Source organism: Ascaphus truei, chromosome 20 (assembly GCF_040206685.1).
Source record: "Ascaphus truei isolate aAscTru1 chromosome 20, aAscTru1.hap1, whole genome shotgun sequence".
NCBI lineage: Eukaryota > Metazoa > Chordata > Amphibia > Anura > Ascaphidae > Ascaphus > Ascaphus truei.
In genome coordinates this window covers 25,256,481-25,276,231 of record NC_134502.1, presented here as the reverse complement: position 1 = coordinate 25,276,231, position 19,751 = coordinate 25,256,481, and the positions used below count along the sequence as shown (strand labels likewise).

The following is a 19,751-nucleotide window of genomic DNA, read 5'->3' as shown; positions in this document are numbered from 1 at the left end:
TATGGGAGCTAAACACAGCCACTTGCTTATATTGTAATGTGCATGGCCAAATATATGTTTATATACGTGTATAATGTGTACGTATAATCATATTTATAATAAAAGAACAGAGTTGCCACAACATGCAATTCTAACCCACAACACGCGGCCAAATTAATTTCAGAACATGGCGGCCATTTTTATGCTTCCCCCACCCCCTCTCCAAACTCAGAAGTGGCTCCACAATTGTCATCAAGGCACGCACGTCGTGACATCACCTCCCAACCCCTGCTAAAACCGTTCCAGCAGCAGAGCCGGGACTGACGCACAGCGCCAAGCCAATGAAGAGAGAGCGCGTGGACACAAAAAGAACTTCTTTAATTAGAAATGGAATTGACATCCGTACAGTCCAAAAAAAAAAAAAAAAAAATACAGAAACCCGGCCATCCGTTGTTGGGATTAAGGAGAGTCCCTCCGCGTTATAAATTAAGAGCGGCGACAACCAAGCTGACTTCGGAACGAGAGCGCGTTTCCCCAACCCCCCCCCCCCTCCCACAGGCAGTTCTGATTGGAGCAGGAGGGGAGCGCTGAGAGGGGTGTTATGGGTAATTTTGGTTAAGAAGATTGTAACACTGCCCCTTGGGTAGTCGCGGTCAGAGGTATTAGGGCAGGTAACCCCAGTGTTTGAGCATCTCCGCACCACCACAAATTAGCACATTGTAATATTTAAATACTTAAGCATGATGGGGGAGGAAAATACCAATATACTAAATGCCGATTAGAACCAAAATCGTCCAAAGCCGCAATATAATACTTGCCAACGTGTGCTTGGGAGTCACCTATTCACACGGCCTTCCTAACCAGGCCACGTTCATATTAAATAGAAAAAACCTTCAGTGACAGCTGCATGCCATGCACCTGAAGACAGCCATCTTTTAAGCTCCCAGATTCTAATGCCTTCCACTGTGGTTAGTAAAAACACTGATTTTCTTTTATACTGCGTTGGGGGAATATTTCTGCGTCTTGTGACATTAGGGGGAATATTTCTGCGTCTTGTGACATTAGGGGGAATATTTCTGCGTCTTGTGACATTAGGGGGAATATTTCTGCATCTTGTGACATTAGTTATCAGGTGGGGGGGGGGGGAGATGAGACTGACAGGATTGTTTTTGGCAAAATAGACCGGTATTTCGGATGGGAGGGCGGTTTAGGGAGGAGAGGGTTTTATTTAACAGGACAAACAAAATAAAAATATAGAGCCAATTTTATATCTAAGGTCATTATTGAACCAATTTGCTGCCGGAGAGGCCTGTGAAGCGTTGTGCCTTTGACTGCAATAAAAAGGGGGCAACCGTATTGGGGCAGCGAGACACAGCATTACTGCAATGGGGGGGGTTGGAGGGGGAGAAAGAGCAGGACGGGGGGGAAGGTTTGGGGGCAAGAAAGACAGAGAAGGGGAGACGAGATGGACGACAAGCGAGAGGGAGAAGATTAACAGGCCACCTTCCGATAAAGGGTTAAAACAAAAACAGTAAAAAATATATATAAAGTCAGAGTCTCATAGAGACGGAACTATTCCCGTTCCCCTCTCCTATCTATGATGTGACAGCCCAGGGAGGGGGGCGAGTGCAGGGTGCAGGGGGCGGTGGGGGGAGAGAAGGGAGCGAGGGGCCTGGTATTTAAAGCTCGTCTTTTAGGGGAGCGTCGTCATCATCATCGTCATCGTCTTCCTCCTTCTCTTCCTCCTTTTCATCCTCCTCCTTTTCGTCCTCATCCTCGTCGTCTTCCTCCTCTTCCTTTGGCTCGTCCTCCTTTCTTTTTTGGTCTTCCTCGTCTTGCTTCTTGCGATCTTCCTCGTCCTGCTGCTCCTTCATCTTCTTCTCTGCGTCCTGCGGGAGGGGAGAGAGGGGAGAGTTTAGCACAATGCTGGCAGACTTCAGCCACACCGAGGGGGGCAAGGGGTCAGTCCCTCCTAGGGGCAAAGTGCACTAATAGCAGTGACATGGTTAAGGGGTCACACCTGGGTGATTGAAGCCCCATACCAAAGTCTGATATTTAAAATCATTTAGAGTTTGTTTGTAAACAGCATGAGCCGAGACTTGAGGGGTCCGACTTCCTGTGTTATGCATCCTTGTTTAACAAGTGTTTGCACAGGCAAAGCCCCCTCCACTTATCTTTGAGGGCTCCAAAGACAGTTTGGGATAAGGGTAAAAAAAAAAAAAAAAAAAAAAAAACACCCCTCTTGACAAACTCCCCCCATCCCGAGACCTCAGACAAAGGCAATTAGCAGGGAAACGAAACTCTGCTTGGATGACAGATTGGTTTAAGTGCGATTTGGCTTTCATGTTGCTACACAGGGCTTTGTGCTAGTAAACACCATTAATAAACACCTATTATAATACCCATTTAAGCTTTTGGTATTTCAAATGGATTATTTCATAGACTCATTCCTCTTAGCCCTGGTATGCAAGTATTGAAACCAAGGTATCCTGGCGGGGAACAGCGGCAGCCTCCGCACTGAGACCCCTCCCAAATAAAATTACCTTCTAGGCCGCAGCAGCCGCTTTGTTAAAGCTTTGGAGAGGGTGGCCATTTAAAATCCCCACTGCCCGTCCCTCGGGCCATCTCCCTGCAACTGGCCCCAGAATTAGAGCGTCAGCTCTGATGCATGGATTCTGCAAAGTTGCATCTACAGCGCTGTGTACTGTACAAGATTAAAATGCTGTGGGCCTTTTTAAAGATGGCTGCTGGGCAGCCGCTGGATCCTTGGGATGTGGACGTACCTTTGTGACGCCCCAGGTCTCGTTGGCGTAGTCCTCTGCAAACTTCTCGTCGTCGGTGATCAGGAAGTTGTCGAAGATCGTGCCGGATTTCACCTGCAGGAGAGAGGTGAACGTGAGACCTCCGTGGCTGGTGTGTGATGGTACCCGAGCACGTGGTCGCCGTGTCATTTCTGTGGCGGCAACGGAAGGTGGTAGTCGCCCCTTTTGTTTAGATCTCCATCACCCGTTACAAATATTACGTGAATGTATAGGGCGTCGTGAGAACGGCCAGGGAGCGCCAAACCCCATTGACATCCGGTGGGGCTCCTCGACAGGACAAGGAAAAATGGCGACGAGGAAGCGCCGTGAGCTGTTATGTCACTAGAGCCATTTTTAAAAAGGACTTGCAAAATGGAAACGTATTTAGGGTACTCAACACCGGCGTAGTCTTTGTTTACCCGGACCTTAACGTACAGGCCGAAGGTTATAGGGGAGCCATGTTACAATGGGGGTTTGGGGGGGGAAGGCAAGTGATGCACGGTGAGTTCTTATTGGCATGTCATTACCCAGACTCCCCAGCTGCAGAGGAAGCATGGTATGCCAGGAAAGGCAGGTTGCAGACGATACGTGAATGTGCTCACACGCGGGGTTGTTATACGATGGCAGTGACATGTTTAAGGTGGAGGGTTGATCACTTCTACTCGCCATAACTTGTCTGCTTGTAGCCGCTCCCAGCGTCACATCGCAAAGCCAGTGTAACGAGCGTCACATTGAGGAGACCCAAAAAAAGGTGGCAATAGCCCAAGTAGGGTTACTGGCTTTGCACTTTAACCCATGCTGTGCAATGTGGCAGGCATAAGCTGAGGGGACTGCATGGAGGGATGGAGATCTAGTGACAGCCGTGGGGGGGGCAGTACAGGAAGAGCAACAATGCTGCAGGTGCAGCAACAGCGGTGTATGTGTGTGGTCAGTACAGGAATAGCAGAGGTACAGGGTAGGATGGAAATGGGGCCTCAGTCAGTGCCCCCTAGAAAGTCTTGCGCCCCAGTTTGCGCACCGCTGCTGTAGAGCATAATAAAGGCCCACTGCCTTATGTAGGGTGAATAGAAGCCCCCCTCCCACCTCCTTTACCTGCCACAGGTCCAGGCCGAGGACCCCAAAGCTGTCGTACTGGTACAGGGTGGCGTCTGAGTTGTACTCTGGGTTATCGATCTCGGGGTGGACCCACTTCCCCTTGTAATCTGGGTTATCGATCTGGCGAGGTTTCCACTCTCCCTGGGGGGGGGGGGGGGAAGGGAAAAGACGTCACGTGGAAAATTCACACAAGTGCCACCATTTCTACATCGAGACCCAGAACCAGACACAGAGCCGCTGCTTGTGAGCCTGCCGTCTTCAGCATCAGCAGTTACTACCACCTCAACTCCCAGAAGGCTTTGCTTTAAAAGCAAAAGGGGTCACAGGTTAGCAGGAAACTGCATCTTAAAGCAGCAGCAGCCTCGCCAAAGAACCCCATGAAATCATTGGTGCTGATCCATTTCTAGGTTTTTATAAAAAAGCCATTTTCTGCTCAGCCACATCACTTCCACCCATTTGGATGTCGGCAGCCATTTTAAATTCCCTGTGAGGCAACTTCACAGCTCTAGAACGCAGCTAGTGACTGAAAGGCAGCATTGCTACCGAGAGGGGAAAAAAAAAAGGATTGAAAGATTATAGCAGGAACGTCACGTGCCTATCGCTCAAGCGATCCCTGCAATAAGGCTGCGCATATAGTGCCGGCGATGCTGACGTCACGCTGCCGTCGCTGAAAAACAAATTGAAGTGACTTCCAGCGATCGCGACCAAGTCGTCACACCGCGCCTACTACAAGCGCACGCCATGGTATCAACACATTTGTTTGGACGCCACGCTGCGTCGCCGGCACTATAAGCGCGGCCTACGGTAATGGGGAGGCGTGGCTGATGCATCACAAGGCTGGTCTCACCCTCATTGGCTGACTTGCTCACACGATGGGGCCCTTATTGGCTTCCAGATTTGTTGTCCCGGCACACGCGCCAAAACGCCGTTACTATAAACGCCACAAAAGCCAATGTATGCTTAACCCTTTGAGTGCCGCCAGAGGGGTGGTGATGCCCAAACCCCGACAGTGGTCACGTGACTGCTGCAGCCATTTTGGAGGAAGCCGGGATCCGCCTGCGTTTATAATCACCGGTTAGATAGGGTCCTGCCCGGTGCAGGAACGCAGAAAGTGATCCACGCTCAAAATAAACACCCGCTCTGGACGTATCATAGTGCCGTCCCCCGTGATATAGCTACTTCGTCCGGCATACTTAAAGGGTTAATAATCAGGGATTTATGTAATGGGGAGGAGGGGGAGACTTGAGGTTTTTCTAGCGCAGGAAGGCGACCCCCGACCCCAAGGCGAAACGCTCTGCGGCTGCCCCCCCGCTCCCCTCACCTTGTACTCTGGGTTCTGAATCACAGGCGGCTCCCATTCTCCGTCCATCTCCTCGTCCCAATCCTCTGGCTTGACGGCGTCGGGGTCCGGGACGTGCTCCGCTTTGTCCCAGTCCTGTTATCCGACCCCCCCAACACAAACAAACGTTAAGTTTCAAAATCCTGCGCCAACCGGGAGTCAGAGAACACCTACGGCATTTGTTATTTTCTCCCCGCTGGTCAGGCCCGGCGACGTGTTGTCATGTATTGAGCATCCCTGTGTTACCATAGCAACTGGTTACAAAGGCCCAGCACGTCCTCTTGAGCTAGGCAGCCATATTGTGAACCCGGATCTTTGCAGATCGATCGGCGGGGGAACGGAGTGATCGACAGCTCGGGTAATTCCATGGCCTTACGAGTATAGAACGACTGCATCTATTAACGCCCCCGCCGGGTACAGTATGGTCGTGATACATGGAATTGCAAGTCTGGCGTTGGGGCCCGTCTAGGGCAAACCTTTCCTGGACCCCAAGCCTGGTTTCTCAACCCTCTGATGTCCTGGGGGGAGGGGAACCAGAGGACCACGTGATGGAAAGGCCATGAACAGAAGCGGAGGAGCCTTCTGAGAGGTGAAAGCGATCTCCCACTAAAAGACCAGCATTTACAGCAGGCTGGGCACCTGTACGTCATAGGGCCGTGTGTGCAGGACATGTCCGGGGCATGCAAAGGGTTAACCCATCTATGCACGGCTGTTTCCTTCACTACTCGCTGTCAGACCCAAGGGCTGTATGCCGCGCAGGAGAACAACCCCGTGTTACAGGGACAGCGGCGGGTTTAAGGGGTCACACGCGGGGGGCCTGATGACTTTTACACAAATCCGACACCTACAAGTATGTTGAAATCATTAAGTTTCTTGTTAACAGGCGGAGATTCTCCGGCTCCTTCCTTTCTCGCCGTCTCTAGCTTTTAGATGGGTCAAGAGCCACCTCTTCCCCCTCAACTTTATTGGCTCTGATAAGGACAGGATGGGATAATAATGGAAACTTAACTTCCATCCCCACACACAAGTAGTCCCTTCAATTACACCCCACTCCCCCGGAGGCAGGGAAGCAGCTCGAAATCTTTGCCATCAACACAGATAGCCATGTTCAGGGAAGCCAATGAGACCCATTTACAGAAGATGGTTTTCTGGCCAGCTATGTGGACCTTTAACTGTCCCCCCCGGCTGCATCCTTTATCCCCAAGGTCACCTGCATTGCAGGAACCGTGTCAGCACCCATGTCAGAGACTTCAGCCCTAGCTCCACACTGACCTCTGGCTTCTTGTCCTCGGGGTCGTCTATCTTCGGACGCTCGTCCCAGTCGTCCGGCTTCTTGGCCTCGGGGTCCTTGACCTTCTTGGGCGGCAGGAAGTCCCAGTCGTCCTCCAGGCTGCCGGATTCCACCTTGCTGTTGTCGATCTTCACCTCGTAGGTGTTGTCCGGGCGCACGATCAGGGTGTACAGGTGGGTGTGCGCGTCGTCCTACCAGGGAAAGGGGGGAGGTGGGGGGGTAACGAGAAAGTTTGGACCACCAAAGCAAACCAATGGGCCCCAATGGGAAAGGGCCGGGGCTTGGTCTACAGAGCATCAATCCCACCCTGGAGCTGAACTTCACCAAGAGATCATGTAGCCCGACTGTTCCTCACACGGACACCTGCCGTATTAAACACCAAGGCAACAGTCATACCCCACGTTGACCCTTCAAAACCTGCCGAGCCCAGGTTACTGGAAGCCACGGGAGGCCACGGCTCACACCCACCTTGCAGCGGATGTCCTTGTTGACCTGGAGGTTCTTCCCCTTGTAGTGGAAGATGACGTGAACCTTCTTGGTGGGAGGGCCGCAGATGTCGGGACCTGAGAGGACACGGAAAGCCAAGGTCAAGGCAAGGTCAAGGCAAGGCCAGAAGACAGTCTAACGGGCGGCCCTAAATAAATCTAACTGTGTCAACAGCAAAGACTTGGCAGCATTTTCATTTTCCGGAGGGGCGGGAATTTACAAGTTTTATTTCTTAGGTAGTGGGAGGGGCTTTGCCTGCGTCAACTCTAGAACACGGAGCGAGGAGAGAGAAGGAAAGCAAACCTCTCCCAAATCTCAGCTAGTCCTGTTTTACATACCTACTAAATAAGGATTTACAAATATCTACAGGTGTCAAAATCACCCAGATGTGACCCCGTAACCATGTCACTGCCATTAGTACACTTTGCCCCTAGGAGGGACTGATCCCTTAACCATGTCACTGCCATTAGTACACTTTGTCCCTAGGAGAGACTGACCCCGTAATCATGTCACTGTCATTAGTACACTTTGCCCCTAGGAGGGACTGACCCCTTAACCATGTCACTGCCATTAGTACACTTTGCCCCTAGGAGGGACTGACCCCTTAACCATGTCACTGCCATTAGTACACTTTGCCCCTAGGAGGGACTGACCCCTTAATCATGTCACTGCCATTAGTACACTTTGCCCCTAGGAGGGACTGACCCCTTAACCAGGTCACTGCCATTAGTACACTTTGCCCCTAGGAGGGACTGACCCCTTAATCATGTCACTGCCATTAGTACACTTTGCCCCTAGGAGGGACTGACCCCTTAATCATGTCACTGCCATTAGTACACTTTGCCCCTAGGAGGGACTGTCCCCTTATACAGATCACTATAGGACTTTTGTCAGTCCCCCCCCTAGGGCAGACACCTGCAGGTGACCCTGGCCTCAGTCACTAGCCCTGAGACTCACCGAACATGATGTTGTACTCCGAGTCCCCGTGCATGTCGGCCTGGTCCAGGCCTGAGGGGAACAGCTTGACGTAGCCTCCCCCGCAGTCGATGTTCTGCTCGTGTTTCACGCTGAACTGGATCACCAGAGTCTTGTCCTTGTTGGAGAAGGACTCGAAGCGACTGGACTGAGCGTAGAATCGGGCGTCCTGGCTGGTCTGGAGACCTGGGAAGTGGAGCGGGGTAAACATGACATGCCGACATCAAAGCTTGAGGCCTCCTACATACACCAGTATAGAGAAGGGGGCGCTATGGGACATTGAAGTCCGTACCACTGCAGTGTAGGTGACAGAAGGACACTATGGAATATAGAAGTCCCTCCCAACACAGAAGAGACATCGCGCACAGTTTGTTCCTACTGCGGCAGGGCGATACTGTGCCCCATGTCAGGGTGACAGTAACCCTGGTCTCCCTCACCTTTGTCCTTCTCTGCATCTCCGTAGAATTTCCCGGCGCTCAGCTGGAATTTCCCATAATCCTTGTTGTGTTGCGATTCCGTCCAGCGCTGTGTCCACCCATCTGAAAGGCGAGACAGACCCCCCGCGTCATGAGTGTTACAGGCCAAACCTTACACCCAGGAATAAACAGCTGGACACAACCAATTCCTCATTTATATGGTTTGTCACGTGTATGACTACTGTGAAGCGCCAGGTACATTAACGGCGCTATATAAATAAAGACATACATTTGCCCCTCAGGAGAATTATGGATTCAGTCCCACTTAGCAATGCAACAGCTTAACGATTTAGCCGGACTGCAGTGAGCACTCAATCCTTGAACCTCTGTCCTGAAAGTAGTTCCTTTCCCAATGATAAAGTCACTTCTCACTTATAATTGTACATTTACACTTCTGCTGATAGAAAATGACCATTTCCTGTCCATTTAACTAAAATGAAAAACCTTTTCTAATCATTTGATTTACACGTCACACACTCGCGCTGCTTTTATATCCATGATCAGGAAACAGTCATGGATATTACATAACGGACCAGACGTGTAAATAGATATTACATGACGCAATTAGAAGTGTAAATTGATGATATTACATGAGCACTAGTCACTCATTAAACTGCGGGGGCTCAATTCCAGTCATTAACCACCCCCAACAGGTCAGCTTTAGGATATCCCTGCTTCAGCACAGGTGGCTCAATCTTCAACTCAGCCCGATTGAGCCAACTGTGCTGAAGCAGGGATATCCTCAAAACCTGGCCTGTCGGGGTGGTGCTTGAAAACTGGGGTTGAGCCCCCCTGCATAAATGAAATATATGTGGTATATAAAGGAAGGAGAATGCACGTTTTCAGGTGTCCTCTAATAACATACAATTACACATGAACAGGCGCTTTTGCTTCCCGAATAATCAGCCTTGTTCTGCTCCCCAGAGATCAGGGAGCTCCTGTCTCAAGGCCTCGGTTTAAGCCTCTGCAGTAAAGCTACTGACCCGGCAGCTCCGGGCCCTGTGCATCTCTATACACACACACGCAGCAGTCTGCTTTCTCTTTCATTACAGCCGTGCGGGTGGGAGGGGGTTCTGTACCGACGCTGCCCACACCCTGTGCCCACACCCTGTCTCCCACACCCACCCCTTCCAGAAGATTCAAGCTCTCCCTCTGCACATCAGCACAACGCCACCGGGGGGAGAGGGGATGAGTCAGGGATGCAAACATCCACAGGAGGGGGTGAAAAAACCCCACAGCAGATGCCCGCTGATATACTTTGCAAATGTGCTATGTTAGGACCATGCATCCCATTAGTAAACCCCAGTTGGAATATAGGCTCAGATTTAGCAGGTAAGAGTTTATTTGGTGTGCAGATACACAACTGGGATATATCCCAGATACAGGGCTGAACACTGTATATAGAACATGGACTGCATTTATTGCCCTCATCACCCCAAGCTGGGATTCACAGATTGTTATTTTAACCCTGTGCTAGCAGTGACTGCACTTCCCTGTACTCAGAGTGGGAGGGAACGGGCGAGGGAGGGCAGGCCGTTTTGCTGGGCTGGAAGTGGGAGGTGTAACCCCATCCACACTGCCCCCTACCAACTCCACCAACAGGGCAAATGCCCTGCTACACACCTCCCACCACCAGCACGGGGAGGTGCAGAAGGCAAATGCCCTGCTACACACCTCCCACTACCAGCACAGGGAGGAGCAGAAGGTAAATGCCCTGCTACACACCTCCCACTACCAGCACAGGGAGGAGCAGAAGGTAAATGCCCTGCTACACACCTCCCACTACCAGCACAGGGAGGTGCAGAAGGTAAATGCCCTGCTACACACCTCCCACTACCAGCACAGGGAGGTGCAGAAGGCAAATGCCCTGCTACACACCTCCCACTACCAGCACAGGGAGGAGCAGAAGGCAAATGCCCTGCTACACACCTCCCACTACCAGCACAGGGAGGTGCAGAAGGTAAATGCCCTGCTACACACCTCCCACTACCAGCACAGGGAGGTGCAGAAGGTAAATGCCCTGCTACACACCTCCCACTACCAGCACAGGGAGGAGCAGAAGGTAAATGCCCTGCTACACACCTCCCACTACCAGCACAGGGAGGAGCAGAAGGTAAATGCCCTGCTACACACCTCCCACTACCAGCACGGGGAGGTGCAGAAGGTAAATGCCCTGCTACACACCTCCCACTACCAGCACAGGGAGGAGCAGAAGGTAAATGCCCTGCTACACACCTCCCACTACCAGCACAGGGAGGAGCAGAAGGTAAATGCCCTGCTACACCTCCCACTACCAGCACAGGGAGATGCAGAAGGTAAATGCCCTGCTACACACCTCCCACTACCAGCACGGGGAGGAGCAGAAGGTAAATGCCCTGCTACACACCTCCCACCACCAGCACAGGGAGGTGCAGAAGGTAAATGCCCTGCTACACCTCCCACTACCAGCATGGGGAGGAGCAGAAGGTAAATGCCCTGCTACACCTCCCACTACCAGCACAGGGAGGAGCAGAAGGTAAATGCCCTGCTACACACCTCCCACTACCAGCACAGGGAGGAGCAGAAGGTAAATGCCCTGCTACACACCTCCCACTACCAGCACGGGGAGGTGCAGAAGGTAAATGCCCTGCTACACACCTCCCACTACCAGCACAGGGAGGAGCAGAAGGTAAATGCCCTGCTACACACCTCCCACCACCAGCACAGGGAGGAGCAGAAGGTAAATGCCCTGCTACACACCTCCCACCACCAGCACGGGGAGGAGCAGAAGGTAAATGCCCTGCTACACACCTCCCACCACCAGCACAGGGAGGAGCAGAAGGTAAATGCCCTGCTACACACCTCCCACCACCAGCACAGGGAGGAGCAGAAGGTAAATGCCCTGCTACACACCTCCCACTACCAGCACAGGGAGGTGCAGAAGGTAAATGCCCTGCTACACACCTCCCACCACCAGCACGGGGAGGTGCAGAAGGTAAATGCCCTGCTACACACCTCCCACTACCAGCACAGGGAGGAGCAGAAGGTAAATGCCCTGCTACACACCTCCCACTACCAGCACAGGGAGGTGCAGAAGGGAAATGCCCTGCTACACACCTCCCACTACCAGCACGGGGAGGAGCAGAAGGTAAATGCCCTGCTACACACCTCCCACTACCAGCACAGGGAGGAGCAGAAGGTAAATGCCCTGCTACACACCTCCCACTACCAGCACGGGGAGGAGCAGAAGGTAAATGCCCTGCTACACACCTCCCACTACCAGCACAGGGAGGTGCAGAAGGTAAATGCCCTGCTACACACCTCCCACTACCAGCACGGGGAGGTGCAGAAGGCAAATGCCCTGCTACACACCTCCCACTACCAGCACAGGGAGGAGCAGAAGGTAAATGCCCTGCTACACACCTCCCACTACCAGCACAGGGAGGAGCAGAAGGTAAATGCCCTGCTACACACCTCCCACCACCAGCACAGGGAGGAGCAGAAGGTAAATGCCCTGCTACACACCTCCCACCACCAGCACGGGGAGGAGCAGAAGGTAAATGCCCTGCTACACACCTCCCACCACCAGCACAGGGAGGAGCAGAAGGTAAATGCCCTGCTACACACCTCCCACTACCAGCACGGGGAGGAGCAGAAGGTAAATGCCCTGCTACACACCTCCCACCACCAGCACGGGGAGGTGCAGAAGGTAAATGCCCTGCTACACACCTCCCACTACCAGCACAGGGAGGTGCAGAAGGTAAATGCCCTGCTACACACCTCCCACTACCAGCACAGGGAGGTGCAGAAGGTAAATGCCCTGCTACACCTCCCACTACCAGCACGGGGAGGAGCAGAAGGTAAATGCCCTGCTACACACCTCCCACTACCAGCACGGGGAGGAGCAGAAGGTAAATGCCCTGCTACACACCTCCCACCACCAGCACAGGGAGGAGCAGAAGGGAAATGCCCTGCTACACACCTCCCACTACCAGCACAGGGAGGAGCAGAAGGTAAATGCCCTGCTACACACCTCCCACTACCAGCACAGGGAGGTGCAGAAGGGAAATGCCCTGCTACACACCTCCCACTACCAGCACGGGGAGGAGCAGAAGGTAAATGCCCTGCTACACACCTCCCACTACCAGCACAGGGAGGAGCAGAAGGTAAATGCCCTGCTACACACCTCCCACTACCAGCACAGGGAGGAGCAGAAGGTAAATGCCCTGCTACACACCTCCCACTACCAGCACAGGGAGGAGCAGAAGGTAAATGCCCTGCTACACACCTCCCACTACCAGCACGGGGAGGTGCAGAAGGTAAATGCCCTGCTACACACCTCCCACTACCAGCACGGGGAGGTGCAGAAGGTAAATGCCCTGCTACACACCTCCCACTACCAGCACGGGGAGGTGCAGAAGGTAAATGCCCTGCTACACACCTCCCACTACCAGCACAGGGAGGTGCAGAAGGTAAATGCCCTGCTACACACCTCCCACTACCAGCACGGGGAGGTGCAGAAGGTAAATGCCCTGCTACACACCTCCCACTACCAGCACAGGGAGGAGCAGAAGGTAAATGCCCTGCTACACCTCCCACTACCAGCACAGGGAGGTGCAGAAGGTAAATGCCCTGCTACACACCTCCCACTACCAGCACGGGGAGGTGCAGAAGGGAAATGCCCTGCTACACACCTCCCACTACCAGCACAGGGAGGAGCAGAAGGTAAATGCCCTGCTACACACCTCCCACCACCAGCACAGGGAGGAGCAGAAGGTAAATGCCCTGCTACACACCTCCCACTACCAGCACAGGGAGGAGCAGAAGGTAAATGCCCTGCAACACACCTCCCACTACCAGCACAGGGAGGAGCGGAAGGTAAATGCCCTGCTACACACCTCCCACCACCAGCACAGGGAGGTGCAGAAGGTAAATGCCCTGCAACACACCTCCCACTACCAGCACAGGGAGGAGCGGAAGGTAAATGCCCTGCTACACACCTCCCACTACCAGCACAGGGAGGTGCAGAAGGTAAATGCCCTGCTACACACCTCCCACTACCAGCACAGGGAGGTGCAGAAGGTAAATGCCCTGCTACACACCTCCCACCACCAGCACAGGGAGGAGCAGAAGGTAAATGCCCTGCTACACACCTCCCACCACCAGCACAGGGAGGAGCAGAAGGTAAATGCCCTGCTACACACCTCCCACTACCAGCACAGGGAGGTGCAGAAGGTAAATGCCCTGCTACACACCTCCCACCACCAGCACGGGGAGGTGCAGAAGGTAAATGCCCTGCTACACCTCCCACTACCAGCACAGGGAGGAGCAGAAGGTAAATGCCCTGCTACACACCTCCCACTACCAGCACAGGGAGGTGCAGAAGGTAAATGCCCTGCTACACCTCCCACTACCAGCACGGGGAGGAGCAGAAGGTAAATGCCCTGCTACACACCTCCCACTACCAGCACGGGGAGGTGCAGATAAGGCTTGTCACATACATCCTACTTTTGCACAAGGGAGTTCAATGTACACGACCTGTATAACCCCACCATCTACCTCTTACTATCAGCACAAGGAAGTACAAAGGGCCAATGCCCAGGCTACATCTCTGCCTCTCCCAGCACTAGCAATTGCAGAGGATACATGACCTGCAGAACCCTCTACCCACCTACTACCAGAGGTATGTACATGCCATGTACACTGCATAGGGCTGGTAGGGGGAGGTGGCTAGGATACACAGGTTATAGGTTCTGCATAGGGCAGGTAGTGGGAGGTGGCTAGGATACACAGGTTATAGGTTCTGCATAGGGCAGGTAGGGGGAGGTGGCTAGGATACACAGGTTATAGGTTCTGCATAGGGCAGGTAGTGGGAGGTGGCTAGGATACACAGGTTATAGGTTCTGCATAGGGCAGGTAGGGGGAGGTGGCTAGGATACACAGGTTATAGGTTCTGCATAGGGCAGGTAGGGGGAGGTGGCTAGGATACACAGGTTATAGGTTCTGCATAGGGCTGGTAGTGGGAGGTGGCTAGGATACACAGGTTATAGGTTCTGCATAGGGCAGGTAGGGGGAGGTGGCTAGGATACACAGGTTATAGGTTCTGCATAGGGCAGGTAGGGGGAGGTGGCTAGGATACACAGGTTATAGGTTCTGCATAGGGCAGGTAGTGGGAGGTGGCTACGATACACAGGTTATAGGTTCTGCATAGGGCAGGTAGTGGGAGGTGGCTAGGATACACAGGTTATAGGTTCTGCATAGGGCAGGTAGTGGGAGGTGGCTAGGATACACAGGTTATAGGTTCTGCATAGGGCTGGTAGTGGGAGGTGGCTAGGATACACAGGTTATAGGTTCTGCATAGGGCTGGTATTGGGAGGTGCTAGGATATAAAGGTTATAGGTTCTGCATAGGGATAGCCGTGTATATTCAGCGCTCAGATTTTTGTAGTTAAGCCCTTTGACAAACCAATTAACTGGATTGTGGCCGGTATCAGTCAGGCTACCCAAATTACAAATAAACCCAAATCGTCTGTTATTTTGCACAATTAAGCCCTTTGCAATAGTTTCTCTATACACACCATGGCATTGCTTAGGAATTATGGATTTAACGCCCTGACGCAAACACAGAAAGGTGTTCCTACAGCCTGCAATTTAAGAGCAACTTTAAAAATAAAAAATAAAAAAATACAAAAACCTACAATATAAAAATGCCGTCTCGCTGGATGCACAAAATGCAGGTTTTGCACAAGCCAGCGACACCTAAAGACAGACTCATTGTAATTAACCAGGCGTGTAATTATAGCGCTGCATTTCCTGGGGATTTCCTGCCCTGCTCCCATGTGTCAAACACTTGGGGTTTCTATGAACATCGGGGCGTAGAAGGAAATAGGTGACAGGATTTGGGGCCAGATTCTCCACTTTGTAGGATTATTTCTGTGCTGTATGGCAGATTTATTCTCACCTCAGATTTGCCCCATGGGGTGGCAGGTAAGCAGACCCCCCCCCCCCCCCTACAAATTAAATACCCCCTGGTAATAGCTCCATAACCACAATATTGACACCCCATATGTTTATCCCTCAACCACGCCACTAATAGCCCCCAAACCAATATCTACCCCAATTAACATCCCAGCATCTATAATATGACACCACACAGCCCCACCAACTACTGTTAATATCCCCATCCCTCAAATACCCCCCAGTAATAGCCCTTCTACAACAGACCTCCATATTAATTCCTTCACCAGAGCAATTAGTCTACCCCAACAGCAGATGCTCCATATAAACACCCCCTCCTACCGACCCAACAGCAGATCCTCCATATAAATACCCCCTCCTACCGACCCAACAGCAGGTAGCCTAAATAAAAACACATTAGCACCCCAATAACACGCCTTGCAGCAACTCCGCACCTGGGATACCCATCACATACAGCTACCCCCTTCCAACAACAACCCCCTCTCATAGCCCCTATAATAATAATCCCTATAATAACCCCCCTAACCCCCATCTCAGTCCCTATAATAACCCCCCTAACCCCTATCTCAGTCCCTATAATAATCCCCATAATAACCCCCTCTTAATCCCCCTAACCCCTATAATAACCCCCCTAACCCCCATCTCAGTCCCTATAATAACCCCCTAACCCCCATCTCAGTCCCTATAATAATCCCCATTATAACCCCCCCCCTCTTCCCCCCAAACTCAGTCCCTATACTAACCTCACAGCCCATAAATAGCCCTTATAAAGGTGCATAATGACGGCAGAGGGGATATGACTCCACATATTAAAGCTTCCCCCCCAGAATAAAAGCCCCCGCGGTATATGAGCGGTACCTCCGTCGGAGAACTCCTCTTTGAAGTAGACAGCGGGGTCGGCGGCGGAGAGGGCCGCGAGCAGCGGGAGGAGGAGCAGCGCAGCGTGAGCCATGTTCTGTTACCGTCGGCGTCCTAGAGCCACTGAGAACCCCGGCGCGAGCGAGGGCCGCTTTTATACCCCACCTACGCGCCCGCCCCTCGACAGTCTCCCCATTGGCCGCCCGCTGCCCGTCCCCATCTGGCCATTGGCCGACCGAGCCGCCGCTCACGGCTCCCAGATGGCCGCTTCGGATTGGCCCAGGCCGGCGGCCAATGGAGGGCGACCACGCGGTGGGCCTCCTACTAGGCGTCAGGCGGTTGGTTGGCGAGGCGGGTTTGGAGAAGATGAGGGGGGGGGGGCGGTCACGTGATCGCGACTGCGAGGGGCTGGCAGCGGGGCCACGTGACCCCTCCCTGGCTCTCTGTCTTGGTGGGCGTGGCCTGGGCTGCAGGTGCAATTGGCAGAGTTAATTGGGCATTAATTGCAACCCTTTAATTAAACTTAACGAAGGGATCCAACATGCACCAATCTACACAACCTGCACAGAAGTATCTAGCTGTCCCTTCTCGGACACCATATTAATTATTCAATTAATGTAGTGATCATGCAATTAATGAATTAATATGTATTAATTACACACATTAATTGTTTAACCATGCATGCTGCCATTCACTAATGAATATTAATTATGCAATTCATGCACGTGTATTTTTATACAGCGCCATTCATGTACGTGGCGCTTCACCGCCCTAATACACGTGACATAATCACATAAATAACAATTAATTACCAATAACACATCATGGGGAAGAAGAAAGTGACATTTAGGAGAAGGAGTCCCTGCCACGAAGAGCTCACAATCGAATACAATTCTAATTCATCCATCAGGCCGTTTATTCAGTACATGACTAATTATGCAATTCATTGATTACTTATTAATTATGCAACGTATCCAGTATTTAGGCAGTGTTTTTCAATCTTATCAATTAGGCAATCCAGTGATGACTTGCTCATTACGCAATACATTCAATAATAATGATGCAATTGCTTCATTAATGTCCCACCCCCCTCTCTACGTAAATGGAGCTCAATTCTCGTTATCCCATTTCTGCCAGCATCTTATTAATGAATGCCTTTAATTCCTTATCTCTCACTTTATCAGCTAACCAGCGGCGGATCCTGGAGTATTCAGATTTAATCACGCGCCTGGGATCTTCACGTTCGACCCTATTTGCCACGGATGGATCCGATCTCTCCCCATGTCAATCCGTGTGTGAACGAAAGTCGATTTCACTGATAAGAATTCATTGGGCTTGTGTATGAAAATGGCCTGTTTCTCCGAGCCTGTGGAACGACGCCTCCCTAGACTTCGGACAGGAAAAATATTCCATCAAAACCAATTATTTTGCGTGTGTGTGTGGTTTTTTTTTTATTCCCCCTGATAATTCTGACTCTGGGAGTTTCTTTCGCCCACGTTTTGCAGCCGGCAGACTCCTGGTGCAGCCATTACAAAGCCGCGCAAATGACGCAAACCGCTGGACTTTTTAATGCGGTTTTCCTGATACAATCTCAGAAGTGTCCCTGAATTACCTTTGAACGCCCCTTTATCAATACCGCGCTATCCTGTTTATCAGCCGTCTCAGTAATTACCAACAGGGGGTGTATGAGGTGATCGCCCCAAATAATCCGTAATGGCGGCTCCTGGGCAGTGTAGCGGGTTCCTGCGCCCGTGTGGGGGCTGCGCACTTACTAGGGCCCCAAACTGCGCCTTAGCGTGGGGGGGGGGGGGTATAGCTGTCACAGCAGGAGCTTCCCAGAATGCTTTGCATCCACAGCAGCAAGGCATTGTGGGGCGTGACTTTGAAAGCCCCCACAGTGTGTGACAGCTAATACCCTCCATGCTGCCTGCACACACTGAGGGGCAGTTTGGGGGATTATTAACCGTGTGTTCCCCCCACAAACTCAGGACACTATGAGAATGGGAGCGGTCACGCACGTTCTGTTAGCGCTAGTCTGAGGAGTCGGCAAGAGGGTGTATTACTTAGAGCAGGGGTTCTCAGCTCCAGTCCCCAGGGCTCCCCCACCAGGTCAGGCTTTCAGGATATCCCTGCTTCAGCACAGGTGGCTCAATCAGTCCCTGCTTCAGCACCAGTGGCTCAATCAGTCCCGGCTTCAGCAAGAGTGGATAAATCAGTCCGTGCTTCAGCACAGGTGGCTCAATGAGAGGCTCAGTATTCGACCGAGCCACTGATTGAGCCAGCTGTGCTGAAGCAGGAATATCCTGAAAACCTGACCTGTTGGGGGGGGGGGGGTTGAGCAGCCCTGAGTTAGGTGTATATGTAAAGCGTGTGACAATGTATTATTCTACATTCTTCCCTAACCTGGCAATCGTTTGCTGCTCCTGTTATAAATCTGTAAAAAAAATCCTGATTGTGTGCCTAACATCATGGCCGCCTTTCCGTTCCAATCAATCTTCAGTCAGCGTAACTCAGCAGCTACAACGTATCCTGATATTTTACCAAGGTGACATTATCTACTGTTGCAGTTTGCAGCTCAAACTGCTGGGAACACTGGCAACAAAGTATCACAAACAGGAAAGCTGTTGCAAAGACCTTGCACTGCTGGAGAGGTGGGGCTAAACCTGCTATAGAAACCAACGCCTGCGCAGTATATTAAAACTCGTTCAAAATGGCATGAAGAGACGCATTTTGAAATAAAAAAAAGGTATTATCTAATACTACAGAACTGATTTTTTTGGGGGGGATCTCTCCTTTAATGGCTGTGGGGGGTAAAAAAAAAATGGAGTCGTTTAATAATGTCCTATCAACGCTGATCTCACCAATCAGATCATTAAGGGGTGCGTTTATGCACCCCGTTATCTACTTAGTGGCGGTATGGGACAAGCGGTGACCCTATTAATCTCCCCCCGCACGATGCCGCGTGCCTGTGTGGTACTATATGCCATGCCCTGCAGCATTGGTTGCACACTTGCGCAATGCCCTGCAGCCCTATGCACACTTGCGCAATGCTCTGCGGATAAGTAGTTCCTCCTTCCCCGCTCTGGCTTGTTCCAGGCGTTGCGTAATTGCCACTGCTCACCGTGTACACACGTTGGGTTTCAATTGGCTGAATTTCTGTAGGGGAAACTGCTCCCGGCATTGCCGTAACCTATCCTAAACTGACAACCGCTTCCCTCCCCCCCCCCCCGTTCCAAACCGTTCCCCTACACCAGACCTGCACAACTCCAGTCCTCGAGGGCCGCAAATAGGCCAGGTTTTTAGGCTATCCCTACTTCAGCATACTGAGCCACTAATTGAGTCAGCTGTGCTGAAGTACAGATATCCTGAAAGCCTGGCCTGTTTGCGGCCCTCGAGGACTGGAGTTGTGCAGGCCTGCCCTACACGCTGAACTCTGAATGTTCAAACATCCAGCGTCTCCCTTTGCCAAAACGTTCCCTTTCTTCGACCGGTTTT

The 19,751-nt window shown here is 51.9% G+C and overlaps 1 protein-coding gene across 1 annotated transcript; it reads right to left on the bottom strand.

The window, feature by feature from the left end:
* Positions 1 to 338: 338 nt before the first annotated feature.
* Positions 339 to 16,409, bottom strand: CALR (calreticulin). The gene is made up of 9 exons (XM_075577506.1): positions 16,257 to 16,409; positions 8,404 to 8,505; positions 7,949 to 8,152; positions 6,974 to 7,068; positions 6,487 to 6,696; positions 5,197 to 5,310; positions 3,873 to 4,016; positions 2,763 to 2,855; positions 339 to 1,868 (listed from the first exon to the last, which is right to left on the bottom strand). Exons 1-9 carry the CDS (start codon positions 16,348 to 16,350, stop codon positions 1,659 to 1,661), a joined length of 1,266 nt encoding a protein of 421 aa, XP_075433621.1. The 5' UTR covers positions 16,351 to 16,409; the 3' UTR covers positions 339 to 1,658.
* Between the last annotated feature and the right edge of the window lie 3,342 nt (positions 16,410 to 19,751).